The sequence below is a fragment of the Leptosomus discolor genome, chromosome 1 (assembly GCF_034619465.1).
Source record: "Leptosomus discolor isolate bLepDis1 chromosome 1, bLepDis1.hap2, whole genome shotgun sequence".
Taxonomy (NCBI): Eukaryota; Metazoa; Chordata; class Aves; order Leptosomiformes; family Leptosomidae; genus Leptosomus; species Leptosomus discolor.
In genome coordinates, this window is record NC_141391.1 from 91,755,866 (window position 1) to 91,771,248 (window position 15,383).

Sequence of the window (15,383 nt, forward strand, 5' to 3'; positions counted from 1 at the left end):
TATAAAGAGCTTTTTCCCCAGTTTTCCCTTCACACCTGCCTCCTTCACTGGTAATTCCATTTCACATGCAGCCCTGCGCCGTCTGCGAAAGCCCTGCTGGGAACCTCTCCTCTGCCTCCCGCCCTGCTCCAGTGCCCGCTTCCAGCACATCCCACTTAAAAGAGCCTTTAAGGACTACTCCATGAGCAACTAGAAATAAATACAAGAAACGTAAAATGTCTGAAACGAGCCTTTAATAACACACTGCAGACACTGACGATTTTGCCTAGCGTCCTTCCACAGCTGCAATCTGAATCATAGATCAGTGTGTTATACAGGAGGCCACTGTCAACTATTTCATGTTTTCTGCCTGACAAATCAGATGGTACGAGGTCCTCTTCACTTTTTTGTTGATGAAAACAATTCATGGGAGTTTTCTCATAAGTTAAGAGTATTGTTTCTCACAGCCTCAACTCTGGAAAACGTCACCATTGAATTATGTTGCCTATTCAGTTCAGAGAGCACCCTTTGCTGCCGGGCGGGATTTTGCCAAGCTACACGTATCAGGAAGTGCTGGAATAACAAAAAATGATGTGTCTTCCCAAACTGTATGCCAATCTCTTATTTTAGCTAAATTTCAACTTCTCTTTATTCTGTCTCTGCCGACTGTCCCTCTGGAACTCCTGACTGAGGACCGACTTTCCCTCCCATTTAAAACTGTTGGATACTGTGGTGCAGGCTGTGCTTTGCAATAGCAGATATGTTTTGTATCTACTGGTTATAAACCAAAACTGTAATAATCTTGTGGTTCCTAATGCTCCCGTGTTAGGAGTTTGATTATCCTGCAGTAAATCTACTAGATTGGTCATCTTCCAGCTTTCTAATCAGCCTGAAAAAAGGCTTTAGAAAATTAGGATCTCTCCAAATTCATAGAGCTGTATGCTGTACACACAAAATTCATCATCATTAACGCCTCTTCTCACAGAACATCAAAGTTTTTCTCTTTCAGACATTACAGGCCAAGCAACACGAATCTCATTTTGTCTGAAATGAGCTTTGGCCTCCAACTGTACTTTTACCCATCACATGTCCAAACATTACCACAACACACCAGAGGATAAATACTCAGTTCACAGAGCTCCTCAGCACACCAGAGATTCATGTGGATGAGCAATTGCTTCTCTGAAACTTGATATCCTATTTTGTGTAACAACAGCTACACTGAAGGGAAGGGTGGGGAAAAGGATACAGTTTATCTAGAGCAGTGGATTACAGAGCAAGATAACAACAGTTTCCTGATAAATTGATGCTATCCCCCATTTTTTTATTTGTTTGACAGAAGCCGGTCTAGGCTGGTACTATCAATGGAAGAAGTGGTCTCGATTTCAACACACACACAAATGTTGCTGCTAATACTGTGCATAACTAGGAAATCTGCGTTACAAGTAGCTTTAGTTTCGAGCTGGATCATTCTCCTAGATCCTCTTACCCTGGAATTGCACGTGTATTTATACCAGTACAAAGGAAAGGACAGCAGGTAGGATGAACTGGGTAATGAAGAGCTGTCCCTTTTGGCAGCAGTGTAAGGCAAAAGGCAGGCCTGACTGTGTGATCGCATGCTTCCTCCCTTGAAACTAAGCTTCAACTTCAGAAGCGAACAAGGTGCGTAACATATATATATATACTTATTTATTTTAAAGACAACAGTGTTGTGTGACTTGTTGAAGCTGATTCTGTCTCTCCGTCAGCTGCAGGCAGGGGATAAGGCTACATTTCCAGGCTTGTCTCCACTTCAAAACATACCACAATGGAGATCTACCTCAAACAGCTTTTTAAAAGTTTGCTTAAGAAAGCAAATCTGTTGAGAAGCACTGCAGTCTTTGAGCTGAACCGAGCTGCTCAGAGGTACGCTTTTGCCAGCATCTGAGCAAGCTCTGCTGCACTGCAGACTGTGGTGTAGACATACTCTTAGATGACCATCTGTGCTAGAGCTCACTGTCGTTCCTTTCTGAGCACAAACACTCAGCCCACCTAATCAGTTTGAACAGTCAGCAAGAAGGCTGAGAGACATAGCCAATATTTAGACAAGATAACCACCCCTTTTACAAGGGCTCCCCAGCTGCATTGCTCAAGCTGGGGTCTGCAGGAACAGCCTGGGGAATTCCAGTCAAGTCAAGTGGCGATTGAGTGGCAAACACCACCTCCTGCAATGCCCTGCACCCCCAGAGACCTGGCTGGCAGGATAAGGGCACTTTTCTTGCTGTTCAGCATTTCAGTTTATGTTTCTTGGAAGTGAAGAATCAAGTAAATTGTATTTGTGCCACTGACAGCCCATAATCCAGGTAAAGAGACACAAAGTCTCACAAAAAATGTGAGCTGTTCCCTTGATGTCTGGCAAGCAGAGTATCTGCAAAATACTGGATAATAAGCAGTCAGAATCACTAACTTCTAACAAAAAATATATATGTGTGTATTTATAAACAGTTCCATGCATACCACATGTTGATGTCAGAATAGCACTAGCATTGCTGAACGCTATGCTCTTCTGGAGTACTTCGAAGGTTACCAGAAAACTGGCATGAAAGTACCAGAAAAAGGCAAGATCTTAGAAAATATGGGAAAATTTTATGATAATCAGAGGTTTGATTGCCAAAGCTCCAATCAGCCCTGCAACTGAGAAACAGCTTTAAACCTGGGCAGCTCAGTAATTTCTGTTGTAAGCCCAGCAGTCTAGCATGAAGGAAATGAACAGTTAGCAGAACAAAATGAAGAGCAATTCTTTCCAGCCACTACTCACTTCTTCATTTTCTGCTTTCTTGTCAGACCAGACGAATGCATTGTGCTCAGGAAGACACCTGAGTTGGTCTGATCTCTCCATACAAATCCTGCTTCTCAGTATTTCTCAAGTTTTCTTAAGTATTACATGTGAGCTGAACTCCCTGTGGTATAGGACACCAAACCTTTGGTGTGAAGCCCTCAGTGTGGGCATATCATGATGTTATTACTGTAAGTAACTACAATTAAGCATGTTATGGCAGTTTAATTTCATGTTATGTCAGACACAGCAATGGCATTCCATATTATCCAAGCTTTCTTTAAACGTTACTTTTAACTTTGCAATTGTTCTAAAGGGTGAGAATTCTAGATCCACAGCTGAGTATAGAAGTATGTTGCAATCATCCCCAGACGTATTTATAAACAAAAGTGCATCCTAAAGTTCAAAGCCTCTCTTATTTCAGTCTGGCTCCAGCCTTTTGGGGTTTTCTGTGGGTGAATCCACAACTGTATGAGGTTTGCAGTACTACGTGTGTTTCTCGGTTGCTTAAATTTCTTAGAGGTAGAGCACTTTGCTTGATTTCGCAATGGTTTGTGCTCCAGATGAAAATTATAAATGAATATGCCAATGTATACATTTCACTATTGTTTATTCTACCAAAAATTCAATGAAGGTGCAAGCCATATACATTTCACCATATAGAAATATATAAAATTATATCTGATAGATTCTCATTAGCTATCAATATGTGAATTAAAAATAATCCTTATTTAACATTATTCTAAAATCATCCATGTAACACTAGTAGTAGCAAATGCCACAATGGTAAGTATATATATCTTTAGTTTATGCTGAGGGTATTACTACAACAGTAAGACAATGCACGTGCAGGAATGGTGCAATAATGAAAATCCATTTCATAGCTGAAAAATCCTGCTTTTTTAACTTCTGAAAAAAAATACAGTAGGTATTTCCCCATTTCAATCTGCCTTCACAAATCTTGCCATATCTAAAAAAAAATATTATAATCAAATATCCAGTGAGCTTTGGATTAATTGGGATACACAAGTGTGCACAGTTGTGCATAAAACCAAATTATAGCTTTATCTACAAAACAATGTCATTGCTGAAACTGAATTAAATCCATCAAGTTCAATTTCTGTCTTTCAGAAAACATTAGTATACATTCAGAGGGACCAACACTTACTCAGAAACGCAGGCTTTTAAATGACAAACTCTCGTAAGCATTAGTAGGACTGCACCAAAACCCCTGTTAATTCAATGAAAATACATACTCCAGAAAGAGTACACAGTACACAATCCACGACTGCTGGGAAATCCTGGATTTATCCCATTCTACTCATTCAGGATCAAAACATTCCTTCAGAGAGTGCACCAAAGAAAATAATCGTAAAGAAAGAAGGAAATGAACTTATGTAAAACAAACAAAGAAACAAATTTAAAAAAAAAGTGAGGGAACGCAGCAGCAGCAGTAGCAGCAGCAGCAGCACACTTCAGCAAAAGTACTCACGCAGAATCTACTGGCCAGAAGTTGATCAGAGTAACAGGACTGCAAGACAAAAAATGAGGAGGTGAAGAGAGAGGCAGAAGAAACTCAGCAGCAAAATAATTACAGAAAGGTTTTAAAAAAAAAAAAAAAAAATCACAACAACCAAAAAATGGAAATCCAACAGACCAACATGAATGACTGCGAAGTGCAACCAACCAAAAAGTGAGAAAAAAAAAATTAAAATCTAAAATTAAAGGAGAGAGAAAGAGAGCAAGCGAGAACAAGCTGCATGCAATTGCCATTAAACAGATTAAACTTGTAAAAAAAACCAAAGGGAACTTGGTTAACTCATTGATTACTCCATGTGCATCATTATTGCATTTTTTTTTTTCCATAAAGACATCAAAGCCATTTAATAAGACTAAATTTATAGGGTGAGAAAAGAAGAAATCAGCTGGAAAGCTTGCAAACACAGTAGCCTAATTAAAAAAATGGAACCACGGAAAGATACCCATTTGGAAGAAAATAAAATTTTAATGAAGAGATCATTAGTCTCCAAATTGCCATATCAAACTTAGAAGTTTATAAGGCTGTCACTAAGACTGTAAGTATTTCTCTTCTACTAACCGAAGTTGAAGTTCCTGTATAAGGGCAGGTTAAACCAGATAAAGGCAATGGCAATTGGAATCCCAGCTTGTGTTTTCCTGCCAGCCGAGGTTAACAGAAATGAAAGAAATAAGGAGGCTTTATGCATTTAGGAAGTGAAGGGGTTGGCACCAGCTGGGGAGCTCAAAGAGCATACCAAATGAATTGCTACTTAGACACTTTAGAGCTACTCACGTTTCCATGTTGTCTCCCTCCAAGACAGTTTGCACAGGCAGGTAGCCCATTCGTGGGTGCTTTGCAAAATATCTTTTTGTTCGAAATTTGTTTTTTAGTACCTTGGCAAAGTCACGGACGTCTTCTCCTGAAGTTGTCTGAAAGCCACAAATCACAATGAAATCATCTTTCATGAGCTTATTACGGGTTTTTTCGGTTGCCTCTTCCTTTGCTGGGTCACTTGGAAGAGCTGTGGCCACATCAAGCAGAGCTGCCAACGGCTTGACCTCCGAAACCACAAAAGTTATTTATCACTGTCACCTTACAATGTACTACACAGCGACACTGCTAGTGGAGAGGAAGAAGGAAAAAGGGAAGCTCCAAAACCCCCTGACAGGGTCATGCCTCATCTCAGGTGATCTCAAGACAACAAGCACTAATTAGACAAGAATTTGTCATTTCCTCATCTGGCTCGGGGAACTCTCTGCCTGCTTTTATTCAGCCCTAAAATGGCCGTAACAGAGGGTACACAGCTGGTCCGTGTGTCCAGCTAGCTGCTTCGCTGGCTGGAGCCTGACTCTTACCACACACTTGTCATCTACATCTCATGGACCTGTCAGTCCACGGAAGTCAGATCCATACTCTCAGTACGCTGTCTTTCCAGTGTCCCTTCTCAGTCTCCTCTGCCGTTAATATTTTGATCAAAGACAAATAAAAAGCAGGTGAGAGCTGCTGAAAGCTCTTAGATCAGTTATTTCTTCCTGCACCTGTTTAACTTGAAGCCAGCAGGCATTTAAGATCAATACCCTGAGGAGAGTACAATTTGCACAAAGTTTCCTACTCCCTTGCCTGCAGTCGGCTTTCCTTGCTGCTGTAGAGACCAGCAGAGGAGTGTGAAGTGGAATTAGTCTCCTAAAGACCAGAATGAGCCAGGAAGAGTTCAAAGGATGTCTGCTGGGAAGATGCGAGAATTCTTGCGAGCCTGATTAAGAGTTGGGCGATTTTCTGAAGAATTTTAATGGAAGATTTGAGTTACTTTAGTCGGGCTGCACCTCGCAGAGACACTCGACTTTGCAATACTGCTCTTCTACAGTAAATTAAGTTCTTCCTGACCCACATAACGATATTGCTCCTCCAGCGTATCTAATTTGAAGGAAAGAAATGAGGGAAAAGTTAATCTTTCTGACATCTTTTAATGAGTTCTATGGCTTCTATTTAGAGAGGAAGGAGGTGCTGGGATCTATCAGTCAACTCAAGCTTCACAGAGCCACTGAAAGACAGATGTGTGTATTTTAAAACAATTGCCTGGGTAGAAAAATTAAGGATGCCCTGAAAAACAATCTCCAGAAAGACTGAAATGTATTAAGAGAAAGGACAAACATTATCCCTGTACTGACAACACCTACAAGCTTCATGTAAAGCTGGAAAGAATTTGGCTGTCTTTCCGGTCAGCCTGGCTGGTAGGAAAATTCAGTGTAAGCAATGATTGGCAGAGAAGTGACCCAGCAGAACCTACAGTGAGTACAGCAGCATCTGTATTTTCAAGAAACTGAGATAATCCTTGATAATATGAAGTATCACTTCCTCAACACATCAGAAGTAAAGACATTTTGGGGAAGGGCGGGATTAAGTATGCCCGGACCACCCAGAGGACTCTGGAAATGGGATTTATGGAGGTGGCCTCGCGTGCCCCAGCAGGAGGGAATTCCCTCTGCCAAATGCCATTGGCAATGCCTGCTAGGAGAGCTCCTAGCCAGTCAGCATCAGGAGAGCACGCAGAGCACATCAGCTGGGCACAGAGAAAAACTTTCAATATTTAGTCTTGGTTTAAATGGATTAAGCACAGCTTTCTGTCCAGTTTCTTCACCTGTGCCGTTTAGAACGACTTGTTCCTGCCTTGCCTGTTTTCAGTGTTGTGATCACTTCCCGTTGTATCTGTTTGTAATTCAAATTGTTTTCAGATATGATTAACAATAGAAAGTTCTTCACTTGAACCTTTCTAGGACTGTTACCTCCCCCCCCACTTGCTCACCTGAGCTTTTTGCATGACAACTAAACAATAAAATGGTGTTTGCACAGAAATATCGCAATCTAGCTGGTAGCACAAGAATCCCAAGAAGAAAATATGTCTTCTAGCGACAACTAGAAGCACCAGGCACCTCTCATATAATCCAACTGCCACTTAAAAAGTGTTCAAGAAGCACAAGAAAGGCAAAGAAAATGTGATTATTATGTAGACAAGAGGATAAACTGAGGCTATTTTCAGCCAAACTTTCTGATTTAGTCCACAGATGTTTTATTACACGTTATTTTCAGAGTAAAATCATTGGAAACAAAATTCTCAGCAGAACTGGTTTACAAGGAAGAAACAGTGGTGTTTCAGCATCCCAGCTCTCTTAAATCAAAGCAATACATAGGCAGCTGGGTCAAGCATGTTCCAAAACTATTCCGAAACCAAAACTATTTCATAAGAAATAGTTGTTCTTATTCACGTAAGAAAAACTTTATACTATCTGACTTTTCCCAGTTTGGTTTAAAAAAGTGCCTTGTTGAATCCTCACCCCAGACCTCTGCCTTGGCCTTAAACACTAGCTCTAGACAGGTATCTGGGTTTGACACGTTTCCGTCTAACAAGGTGGTTTTTATGCTGATGTGTCGCTGTTCGTTAAATCCAAAGAGAAAAATGATCCTACATTTAAATCCTAGTCTAGAAGTTGTCTTTTATGCTTTATTTGAAACCTCTTTAAAAGTCACCCCTCTCTGAACAATAAATCAAGTTGTGTTGCTTTCAGAAATAATTGTTGCAATTTTTCTGTCTAAATGAAAATCAGGGAACTGCTTTGCCCTTATTCTGCCTCAGCCTTTTGCAGGAGAGGAAAAATTATCACATCCCAGAGATATTTAGCATGAGTTCTCAAATCTCCCCGTGCAGAATTAAAGACTGCAGTGCTCCAAGATTTCCTGGAAGTAAAAGGGAGGGGGAACAAAAATATCAAAACACTTCATTGTGTACATCTAGCTACTGCAAAGATATATTAAAGAAGGCATCACAATGTCTTCTGTCTGCCAAAATGCGTTTTAAGGTGAGAGATCTGTCTGGAGGAAAAGGAAAAAATCCTCTGCCACCAGCAAATCCCTTTTCATTAATTTAAAAAACATTGTTTAGAAAACATACTAGACACGATAGCTTCAGTGGATGTCTTGTTCAGTCACACAGCACTTGGGTTTATGTTTTGAATAGCGGCAACACAAAAAAGATCAGGGCTTGCTGTGCGTCACATTCACCTCCCCCCCCCCCCCCCCCCCCCCAGTTAATCCTTCTCTAATTCAACTGGCTGCTGGTGCAGCCAGGCACAGCACATTAGCACGGGCTGCTGGAGTTCAGGATTCACAAAAAAATGTACTGGCTGTGAATGGTTCTTTATTCTGATCCAGCAATGTGGATGTGGTTGCAGGTTTTCTGTTCACCACTGTGTTCGCCTATTAGTAATTTGTTAGGGAGAACAGAAACCTGCTGAACTCTGTGTTGCAATGAGTAGCTGCAGGCCGCGAGGGTGTCTCACAATCTTTTTTTGTTTCTCTCCTCAAAACATGTCTTATCAACAGGTTAAAAAAGTAGTAGCAAGATGTTGGTTTGCGGACTCTGTGCACCATTCACAAATCTCCCACGTCACTTATTAGCAAGAATACGAGTGGCAAACTGCAAAACAAAGCCTCAGCCAATTCAGCAAGGAGGCATTCAGCTGCAGCTGGAAGGAATGCTCTAACCCGGTCGGTGGGTCGCTCCTCTGCCTACGACTCAGATCATGAGATTCTGCTCTAGGAATGCCTGCGATGGAGAAGTCTGTTCAGACCTGCCCAGGCAGCACCAGCACTTCCCTCTGACTTGTGCAGCAGTTGAGGCAAACTGCCCTTTCCAGTAACCTCGGCCCCTGGGGGACGACGCTGAAGAGCAGCAGCCAATGAATACCGACAAAAAGCTAGCAAAGGCTCGTTACTTGCCCTTGCAGATTCATATTAAATACCGCCATTTAAATGCTACAGTAAAAGTTGACAGATGATGCAAATAAATATCCATAAACTAAAGCCAACAAAAATACCAGTTTTGCTTGACTATAATATTTTAGGGGAAAATATTTTTTAAGTTTCTAACAAAAGCTGAGAGTCTTTACTTCATTTTGGCCATGTCTTTTTTTTTTTTGGATGAAGATGTAAAGACAGTTCATATAATTTTACGACGCTAGCCCATGTTTAATTTTGATGCTTTAATTTCACCATTTGCGTTTGACCTGCAGATGAAACTACAAGACTAGGGACCATCCCATCACACCAGGGAATGATAACCAGAGAATGCACTGCTTCAAGACCACCACAAACAATAGCGAAGGTAGCTGAAAGCTCAGTCATGCTGCATCATGGAAGGACAATTTAAAAGATTCTCTACTTTATGCTCCTTTGCACTGGTCACGAGTGGCCAAAAAAGAAAAAGGAGCACACCAAGAAAGTAATATGGAATTTCCTTTGCCAGCTCTCTGGTATGAAAGAAATATTTATGCAAAAGCAACCCTTTTGAGAGCTGTGAAATAAGGGTGAAGACCCTCACCACACCACCAATGCAGCAGATCTGCATTGCTCGGCATGGAACACCCTGGCTTCCAGTCTTCAAAAATGAAGATTTTTGCTTGCTACTCTCGAGAGCTTCCTTGGTATATCATGAAGTGGTCATACAATACAAAGGTACCACTAAATAGTAAAGAATTAAAAAATGTAATCATAGTGTTGGGGGTAAAACATGTGAAGCAGCAACTTGCTGAGGAAAGGAAGAAAAATTTCACACTGATATGGAGAAAACACTCCAACCTAAGACATGAATGAGTATTCACACAAATCACAGGCTTCCTGCAAGATCCATAAAGTGAACTATGGCATTGAACATGGAACAAGTCATTAGTGTGCAATAATAGATTATGACACAGCATTGTACAACGAACTTCAATTTACTTCAAACCATTGGAGTATCCTTTAGTAAGCATCAGAAATTGCTGGCATGTATAGTATGTGAAAGGTGATTTAATTATAGAGGGGGAAAGAAAAGGCACCCAAACGCTCCATTACCTTGCACATAGGAAATGAAGTTTTTCCTTTCTACATAAGAAGGGACAGTAAGGGTCAGTAAACAGCTACTTACTGGTGTGCAGTATTCCACCATAGGATAGTGCATTTTATGACCTTTTGCAACACGGCCAGAGAAGAAGCAACTTTGGCAGATGTCATAGTTAAAGTGCTTTAAACTTCTGTACCTAAAAGAGGAGGAAAAAAAAACACGGCCTCAGAGCTTCATATGGGAATGCTTCATATCATCTTGTCAAGTTTTCTGTGTCAAGTAAGTTCTTCCCTGAGATGTCACACAGGGTGCAATGCCGGGCAATGCTCCTCTGCCACCAAGAGACGGCTAGTGCTGCCTCAGATGTTTATCAAAGAGCTGAGTCTTCAGAAAAATTTTTAACTGGGCAACAGCGAAGACTTCTACGCAATCACATTCTCTTAACATACAAAAGACACCACCAAGCTTTTTGTTTCTATAATGCTAATTTCAGTTCTTTCCCTCTTCACCACAGTTCTTAACACAGGATGTGCTGAGGAAGTAAAATTCAAGTAAGTAAAGCCCTCCTCAACAAGTCACTCCAGCAAACTCCTAACTGCTGCATACAAGGCAGAAATTTGTTTGTGTCCTTCCTAGCACCTCTATCAAGACTATTTTCCTGCATGGCATTCCATCCATGCGAAACTCCAAAGGCACTTTCGGGCTGTTATTTAATCTCATCAGCTCTATGAGGCAGCTAACTGTTGTATCTGCTATGCTGAAGTGCTTGAAAGAGCCGGAGGCATAAGGGTTGTCTTGTTCTAAATATGCGAAGCAGTTCAGTCACAATGACCTCAAAAGAACATTGTTTTACACGTACTGAGGCGCACAGTATTAGCTTTCTAAAAGCCTTCCAATACAGTTATCTTTTTGTCAAGTGTGTATGCAGGGTTTCAATAACTTGCAAAGCCAGAGAAATAATCTGCGACAGACAGATTCTACTATCATGATAATAGATTTGTTACATAAATTTAAAAGACAGATAAGATCAGTCAAGTAAAATCAGACGCAAACACAGAGCTCCAGTGTCCACTTCCCAAGTTCTTGATGCTCACTACAGACTATCCATTCACTTGCCATCCTTTGATTTTTCAAGTGCCACATTTTTCAATTCCACCTACTTATCTTTGGCTGTTTATACAAAACTGTCTAAGTAATTCAGTAGTTCACAAACTGCATCTGGGAATGGGAAAATTAGACTCTGTGGATGTGTTGAACTACTCATATCCCATCCCTAGCTCTTCCTCAGTGATATTTATCATTTCCCAGTTAAGATATTCAAGGAGAATAAAAGCAGGAGAAGAATTTAGATGATTAGAGGAACAGCCTCACCGAAGAAAACCCCAGATTCAAAACAAAGCAATACCTTCATTATTTTCCGTTTCCCACTGCCTGTGAGACTGCATAGCAGAAAGCACTGCCCCACTACATGCATAAAAGCAACATTCATACTCTCCCAGGTTAGAGCAAAACGATGGCTTTTCTATGTGGTACTGGTTGCTGCTGTTTTCTGTCTGGGTTTTAGAAACAATATTACAGAAAGCTCTTTGTGAACACCACAATACCATAGAAGGAGAAATGCCAATGGTAAAAGACGACCGTGCATAAAAAGGACAGAAACCATACAAAGCAGCTATTGCGAAGCAAAGTGATAAAACAAGTCCAGGCATAATTGAAAGTGAGTATTTACTTAGCCATTAAGTGGATTCTTAACAGGCATACCAACACACAGCCATTTTAGCACACAGTGACTTATTCACTGCCGTAGTAACCATGGTGTCGATGCAGATGTTTAAGTAGACCAGTAACATTTCCCCCACTCCAGGTTAATGTTCCACCAACAACATTCTTTCTCTGAGAAACGCACATGTAGATTTACACGTCTGCAAATTTTCAAGGCACTTCCTCACTTTATACCATGACAGAAAGCAACTCATTAGGATCCCATTCAGAAAATGTAACTGCATGTATAGGACACACTGAACGTAAAGCAAACCATATTAGTTGTGCAATCCACCAACACTTCGGTTGAGGCATGGAAAGGCCGGGACACAGAGGAAGGGCCATCTCCTAACTGATGGGTGATTTTTGTTCTCTTCAACTCACACATCACTGTACTCTGTCACCTCCCTTAGTCCCACCACAACTGTTTTTGCCCTGAACAACATGCATAAAATCAAGTGCATGATTTGCCTGGAAACAAGCAGAGCTCTTGATCCATCAAGCAGTAGTACACATGGCAGAAAGGGAGTGAGTTTGTACCTGAATCCAATAATCGGGCACTCCTTGCAGATGTTACACTTTGCTTGGTGTTTGGCGGTCTCAGCAGCAGCCACCCTGTGCAAGACGGGCAGCCACACCATGGACTGCGGTTCCAGTCTCATCCAGTCCAGGAAGAGGGCTGCTTCGATCTCCGGTTTGTTGTTGGCCTGTAACACAGGGGAAGAAAAACAGGTGCTGAGCGCTAACGATCTGTCTACTACCAGCTAATTAACAGTTCAAGCCATTTGCTTCCCGCCTACTCCGTATCTTTTCCCTGAATATACTCCAGCTTTTCCCTCAGTCCAGCCATTCATTAAAAAAAATAATTAAAAAATAAAAAAAATCTCCAGGATCCCACCTTCAAGCCAGGAACTGAAAACCATCATTAAAGTCTCAAATCTCTTTCTCTTATTCCGTTACAATAGACAGCACTACCATGTACTCTGTCACAGAGAAAATCATCCACTTACAGGATGACCTTTGATGCCTGATCCCATGTTTCCCATCTCTCTTATCTGAGCCTGCATAGCACTGCTTCTCACCCATTTTAAAAACATTTTGTGTTATTAGAGCCCTAAAAATTGCACGTCTTTTGATGAAAATTCCTTTCTCCTTAACACCCTTCATTATTATCATACTGACCTTTCTTCAAAACGCACACGTAAGGAAATCATTCAAATCCCTTCTCAAGCCTGTTGTTGAACATGTAAACTCTGCCTCCTTAAATGCCTCAAAATCCCTCTTCTCACCATACCATCTCTAAATTTCCCATCATTGCCTGCAAACACAATAGTTTTGTCCAACAGAATACGACTGAGCCTCATATGCCATGGCTTCCCACTTTTGCCTTTTTGCCAACAGCAGACGAGCCTACGAACGCTGCCCAGCAGCCCCGTTCCTCTGCTGCGGTCCCATCACATGCTAACCAGCGTGATTATTTCAGGTATCTCTTCTACGTTAACTTCGAGGCAGCTCAGTCATAGAGCTGAATCCCATTGCGGCAGGCACCATACACACACCAAAAAATGATATATTGTCCCTATCTGGCAGCACCTACAGTATGGAAAAAGAAACAACAAAGAGATAAAAAACACAAGGCCACAGGGGACAACAGTGATCCATCTGCACGGGCAGAGGTCAGATCACACCAGCAGACTAGCCACTGCAAAGAACGGTGCAGAACAAAGGCAAAGAGCAGCAAAGGGGATTTTAAGGAGAGCAGTGAAGTGAGACAGAGTCAATGTTTACAGGAAAGGTCTCTCTGGCACGCAGGGTGGTGTGAAGCCAGAACAAAACGGGCTATCTGAGAACCTAGGAGCTGGTTTGAGCGCTGAAAGTGAGGTGCTGGATCAGGTGGAAACAGCGAAGGGCTCTGGCAGGGAGGACTGGAGAGAGAAGGATTGGTCTGTGCGGGTAACAGCCCAAGCGATGAAGCTGGATACTGTCCCGCTCCATTTCTCTAAACTGTCACTAAGTGCTAATTCAAATTCCTTGAGACATTTCCTTCCATGTTACCCAACAGAAACAGCATATTTATGGGCTGCATATATTTAAATCCTCTGTTTTCCTTTTTCTCTGGGCTTTCAACTACAGCCCTCAGTGGGCCAGTCTTTTACATTTCAAACTTCACAAGGCAGACTGTCTTCCTTTGTGGTTCCAAACCTATTTGAAGCATTTAAATAAGTAATAAGCATTAATGTATCATGTACATGGACCGAGATGAATAGGGGATTGAGTGCTGGGGATTTTTCTGCTTGCTCTCAGTTACTCTTCCAGTTTCTCATGAAATCTGAGTTTAGTATGACCTAGCTAAAAACTTATGCAACAAAAAATGCTAGCAACGAATCCGGAGAGAAAATAATGTAACTGATCTAAAGGAGAGAGAGCTATAGGGAAAACCAATTACTTGTGTGGTTTTGGTTTTGTTTTTTTTTAAAACTAACACTGTTTATAATCTTGACAAACAAATTAACTGATCAATACTTGAAGACTGAGAAAAACACAAAGCCTTTAAACAGAACCCCTGGCCACAAGAAAGATGTGGTAAAAAACAGTCAGCATATCTGCTGAATAATGCATTGCATTAAAATTGACTTAAAATGCTGCTGCAATACTTTAGTTAATCAGAAACAAACAGATTTTTGGTTAGGGCTTCCTTCTTGAGATGCTAGTTTGGGAAACCTTCTAAAGACTCTAATGATTGCATTTAAGATCACCATATATGGATTTCTAGTGCAGTCATACACATCCTTTTTGGATGTTGGGGTAAAACCATCAAACCATAACATATATATCTACAGTTATTCAGATAAAATCCCTCACAATTTAATACTCGCTACAGGTCCTACATGAAATGGAATAACTTTTTTTTTTTTCCACACACTGAAATATTTTTGAAGACTTCTGCATTAAACCCTAGACCTCTGCTTTTTTCATGTAGCTACAGTGTTTAAGAAACCCCCCAAAGAAAAAAAAGAGAGAAAAATCAAAAGTACAATAAAATCCAGCCAACACTGCCAACAGAATTAGTTTGGAACAGCGGATACTGCCTACTGCTGCAGGACATCAGTGAATTCAACAGAATTAAATTAATTCTAGAACTCTCCTAAGAGAGAGGCATATTTATAAAATATGATCACTATATGTCTATTTTTCAGCTAGCAGCCAGGGCAGTAAAGGGTCTGGGGGAGACATTCTGTGGCTCACTCAGTGGGCCAGCATCAGCCAGGAACTACACTGGCAAACCATTACCCTGCCTAGTAGACTACACTTTCTATATAGAGGTCCTCTAAGCCTCCAAAAAATGTTGTGAGGATTTCTTTAATATGCCATTTCTAATAGAAAAACATGAAGTGTATGGAAATGCTGCAGTGCAAGCTGCAGTCAGAATAAGA

At 41.1% G+C, this 15,383-nt stretch overlaps 1 protein-coding gene across 6 annotated transcripts in view; it reads right to left on the reverse strand.

Moving 5' to 3' along the window:
* The window catches only part of DMD (dystrophin), a 1,194,940-nt gene that overhangs the window by 31,733 nt on the left and 1,147,824 nt on the right, over window positions 1-15,383 (reverse strand). For 3 of the 6 annotated variants that reach the window (XM_086469458.1, XM_086469399.1, XM_086469666.1), the window contains 4 exons: window positions 12,490-12,656; window positions 10,273-10,384; window positions 5,106-5,242; window positions 4,287-4,325 (listed from right to left, as the gene is read on the reverse strand). In XM_086469458.1, coding sequence (XP_086325584.1) covers window positions 4,287-4,325; window positions 5,106-5,242; window positions 10,273-10,384; window positions 12,490-12,656 — 455 coding nt within the window. The remainder of the gene's footprint in view (window positions 1-4,286; window positions 4,326-5,105; window positions 5,243-10,272; window positions 10,385-12,489; window positions 12,657-15,383) is intronic. The other 3 variants (XM_086469594.1, XM_086469524.1, XM_086469740.1) reach the window with 1 other exon arrangement.